General features: G+C 40.7%; 1 protein-coding gene across 1 annotated transcript; it reads left to right on the top strand.

The window, feature by feature from the left end:
• Nucleotides 1-245: 245 nt before the first annotated feature.
• Nucleotides 246-1928, top strand: LOC142095300 (uncharacterized). The gene is made up of 3 exons (XM_075178257.1): nucleotides 246-714; nucleotides 952-1202; nucleotides 1599-1928. Exons 1-3 carry the CDS (start codon nucleotides 252-254, stop codon nucleotides 1926-1928), a joined length of 1044 nt encoding a protein of 347 aa, XP_075034358.1. The 5' UTR covers nucleotides 246-251.
• Nucleotides 1929-4225: the final 2297 nt, after the last annotated feature.

The raw sequence follows: 4225 nt of genomic DNA, 5'->3' as shown, positions 1-4225 counted from the left end.
ACTGGGTGAGCCAACTGAAGCCAGACAATGCGGAGCCAGGCCTCAGTGTGGTGCAGAGTGTGTGACTATAGGGAGACAATCTCTTTTCTTTAAAGTAATTGATGACAATTAGGTTGCACTGATCTCTGCTTTGATGTGTGTTTACACAAGCTGAGCCTTTCTCTGGGGAAGGGCTTTAAATAGCAGAGGTCATTCCCCCAGGAATCATTTCCAGACCTGCTCAGCCAGCACAACACAAGGACACAGAGAAGATGGACAGATCTTTTGCCTCAGTAGAATGGCTCTCTCAAAGCAGCCGGAAAGACCCAGAGGACTGTAAGATGATGTCTAGCTTGCCTCCAATGCTAAGGGACTATCAAGGAACGTTCTGTTCATGGAACCCTGTAATAAGACCATTTACAAAGATTGCCCACGTGGCTCCTTATCCAGGAACCCAGAGACAGACCTATTCTGGGAGTAACTATCCAAACTTCTGGGACAATAGTCAGTTATTTAATTCCAGTGATTATGAAGTTTCACCATATAGCCCAAGGCTGAATCTCTTACCTGAATCACCCAAGAGAGACTTGGAAGCATCAAACAGCCCTATCTGCAGTGGACAATACACTCCACAAGCAAACTCCACCAGCTCACAAGATTTTCCCACCTCCAGTCAAGAGGTGTATGAGAACCAAGCAGAAAAGACAAAACTCACTGAGGATTTTGCTAATTCTGGTAAGTTCATAAATACCACATAACCTGTAGTCCTATCTCTATCACTGTGTATATGTGAATTAATATTAGTACTGCTAAGGGAACAGTTCCCAGTGTAGACAGTATATGTTAATCACCTCTTTATTTCCTCAGTTTAGTAGAATTAAACCTTCTGTGTTCCTTGCTCTATAGTACTGTGTGCTGTGTTTATGGTTTTTAGAATTAACAATAGTCTTTTTTTTCTCTTCTAAACAATAGCCTGCAGTTCCAGTACTGAATCTGGCTACGACAGTGAAAGCAGTCAGTCTGGTTCTACAACCCCAGTAGAAAGCGTGGCAGAGGAGTCATCAGACACATCCGATGAGGAGGGCAAAACGGGCCGCAGACTGAGAACCGCCTTCACCACTGACCAGATTACCACTCTTGAGAACACCTTCCAGAAACACAGATACTTGGGGGCCTCCGAGAGACGTAAACTTGCAGCCAAGCTCCAGTTGTCCGAAGTCCAGGTATGTGCTCTTCTATTTCTCTTGTACCTGGGGGTGGGGTGGGGTTGAATAAGAGACAGGTCCTTTTTGCTACTTGGCTACCACTAAATGTGTAGTGTAAAATACTATTCACAGTCCTTCTCTCTAGCTTGGTCATTTCCTTACTTTTATTGCTCACCTTATTGATCACAGTTCCTTCCTCTAGTTCAGGTCTAGCCAACCTGTGGCTCTCCAGATGTTGTAAAACTACAAGTCCTAGCATGCCCTGTCAGCTACAGGTTGGCTATCTACTGGCAAAGCATGCTGGGGCTTGTAGTTTCACAACACCTGAAGAGCCACAGGTTGGCCTTAGTTGATGCTAAGCTTAATGTTTAATCCAGAACATGAATGTGACCTCTTCCTTCTTTATTTGAACAGATCAAGACTTGGTTCCAGAACCGCAGGATGAAGCACAAGCGTGAAATACAAGAGGGGAGGCAGGGTCAATTCCATCCAGCTCAGTTCTACAGTGTCTATGGTTACCCACCACCGCCCATTCCAACCTTCCAGTACATGCAGCCCGGCCAGCAGTTCTATTCAGAGAGCACCCTGCTAGACACCATGCCTGGGAATTATCCCAGCCCCCCTCCTGCCTTAGACTCTCTGAATGCCTTCAGCTCTCCATCAATGTCTCTGATGTACCTGCCCCAGCAGCCAGTCATGCCCCTCTCTGTTCATCAGCAGGAACAGCAGTTTGTGAGGTATTAACACACCAGAGGATTGTACTCTCAATGGAGAGTCAGGACTGAGCACAGACTTTAAAAGACAGAAGCTCATTTATCTTCCTTTTCTGTAGGAAAGCTATTTGCACTGAATATTTATCAGTAAGACTTTGTTTACAGGTGAATACGGGTGATGTATTTTATTATAAAAAAATGGAAAACCCTAAGGAAATAATAATTTATATTGAAAAGACAAAGATATATGGTTTGATTTTTAATATTTGTATATTGTTGTTAACATATGGACTATATTGTGAATTAATAATTATACATGGTCAATAAATGGCAAAGCTATTTAAAATTCACATGTGTGTTGTTCCTAGGGGGGAGGGTATTTGGGACCTGCTTCTCCACTACTGTAGTCCGTATTTCACTCTGTTTTAAGTTAAAAAGGACATTAGTAGACTATGGGGTGTATTTGCTAAACTGCAGGTTTGAGAAAGTGGAGATGTTGCCTATAGCAACCAATCAGATTGCAGTTGTCATTTTGTAGAATGTACTAAAAAAAGATAACTAGAATCTGATTGGTTGCTATAGGCAACATCTCCACTTTTTTAAACCCATAGTTTAGAAAATATACACCTTACATCAGTTGAACTAAATTATTTTAGACTTCTACAGGCGCATAAACAGGAAACGCAGCCCTTCCTTTTAGGGTATCAAATATACAAATAACCCAAAAATTTAAAAAGGATAGTAGGCGCCTACTGGAGTCAGAGCACAAAAACAAAAATATCAAAATCTAAATAGACATTGTCTGTAAAGTCTGTTTTACAGACATTGTCTATTTAGATTTTTAGATTTTTTTGTGCTCTGACTCGAGTAGGCACCGTACATCAGTGTTCCTGGGATAAATCCGTTAAATACATTTTATGTTTGTCTAACATAAGAGCTACGATTTCTAGATCATTTGTGTGCTTATACATTAATATTTTCATTTAAGTAACTATTTGTACATTTTAGCCTTAAAAGCACTGATATATTATACAGAGTGGTCCATTGAGAGGGGATCATGACACAAACAAATGGCATTAAACAGAAGGTAAAGCCTGTCGAAACATATATATATATATATATATATATATATATATATATATATATATATATATATAGCACCAGCAAATTCCGTAGCACTTTACAATTGGGAGCAGATGCAGTAGTAAAATAATACTGTGTAATACAGACAAGCAGAGAGGTAAGGGGTCCCTGCTTACAATCTATAGGACTAAGAACATATTTATACATAATTTGAAGACGGGTATATGTTTAACTCTGCAGTAATATAAACTATAATATGGCTTCTAGAATATGGAAATTTCTATATTTTGCAGCTGACTGTCCTCTTTTTGGCCCAGTACACACCCATCTATCCTTAGATGTATTTAATCATCATCAACATTCACAACATTTATATAGTGGCAGCAAATTCCGTAGTGCTTTACAATTGGGGACAAACACCGGTAATAAACAATACTGGGTAATACAGACATAGAGGTGAGAAGGTCCTGCTGCCAAGCTTACAGTCTATGGGACATTGGGAGTTGGATACATAAGAATAGTTCTACATAATGCATTTCAGTCAAGCCAGATTGCAAGGATCAGAGCAGTCTTGTACGTTAAGAGGCACTAATTGAGGTAAGAACCACATTATCATCATCATTTATTTATATATGGGCAGCACAGTGGCCTAGTGGTTAGCATTTCTGCCTCAAAGCACTGGGGTCTTGAGTTCGATTCCCGACCATGGCCTTATCTGTGTGGAGTTTCTATGTTCTCCCTTTGTTTGCGTGGGTTTCCTCCGGGTGCTCCAGTTTCCTCCCACACTCCAAAAACATACTAGTAGGTTAATTGGCTGCTATCAAAAATTGACCCTAGTCTCTGTCTCTCTGTCTGTCTCTGTGTGAGTGTGTGTCTATATTAGGGAATTTAGACTGTAAGCTCCAATGGGGCAGGGACTGATGTGAATGAGTTCTCTGTACAGCGCTGCGGAATTAGTGGTGCTATATAAATAAATGATGATGATGATATAGCACCACTAATTCTGCAGAGCAGTCAAATTTTCCTAACACATATACAGAGAGACTAGGGTCAATTTAATAGCAGCCAATTAACCTACAAATATGTTTTTGAAGTGTGCGAGGAAACCCACGCAAACACAGGGAGAACATACAAACTCCACACTGATAAGGTCATGGTCGGGAATTGAACTCATAACCCCAGTGCTATGAGGCAGAAGTGCTAACCACTAGGCCACTGTGCTGCCCATTTTATTATTATAAATTA

This window comes from Mixophyes fleayi, chromosome 6 (assembly GCF_038048845.1).
Source record: "Mixophyes fleayi isolate aMixFle1 chromosome 6, aMixFle1.hap1, whole genome shotgun sequence".
NCBI classification, from domain to species: domain Eukaryota; kingdom Metazoa; phylum Chordata; class Amphibia; order Anura; family Limnodynastidae; genus Mixophyes; species Mixophyes fleayi.
This window is presented reverse-complemented; position numbering and strand designations above follow the sequence as displayed.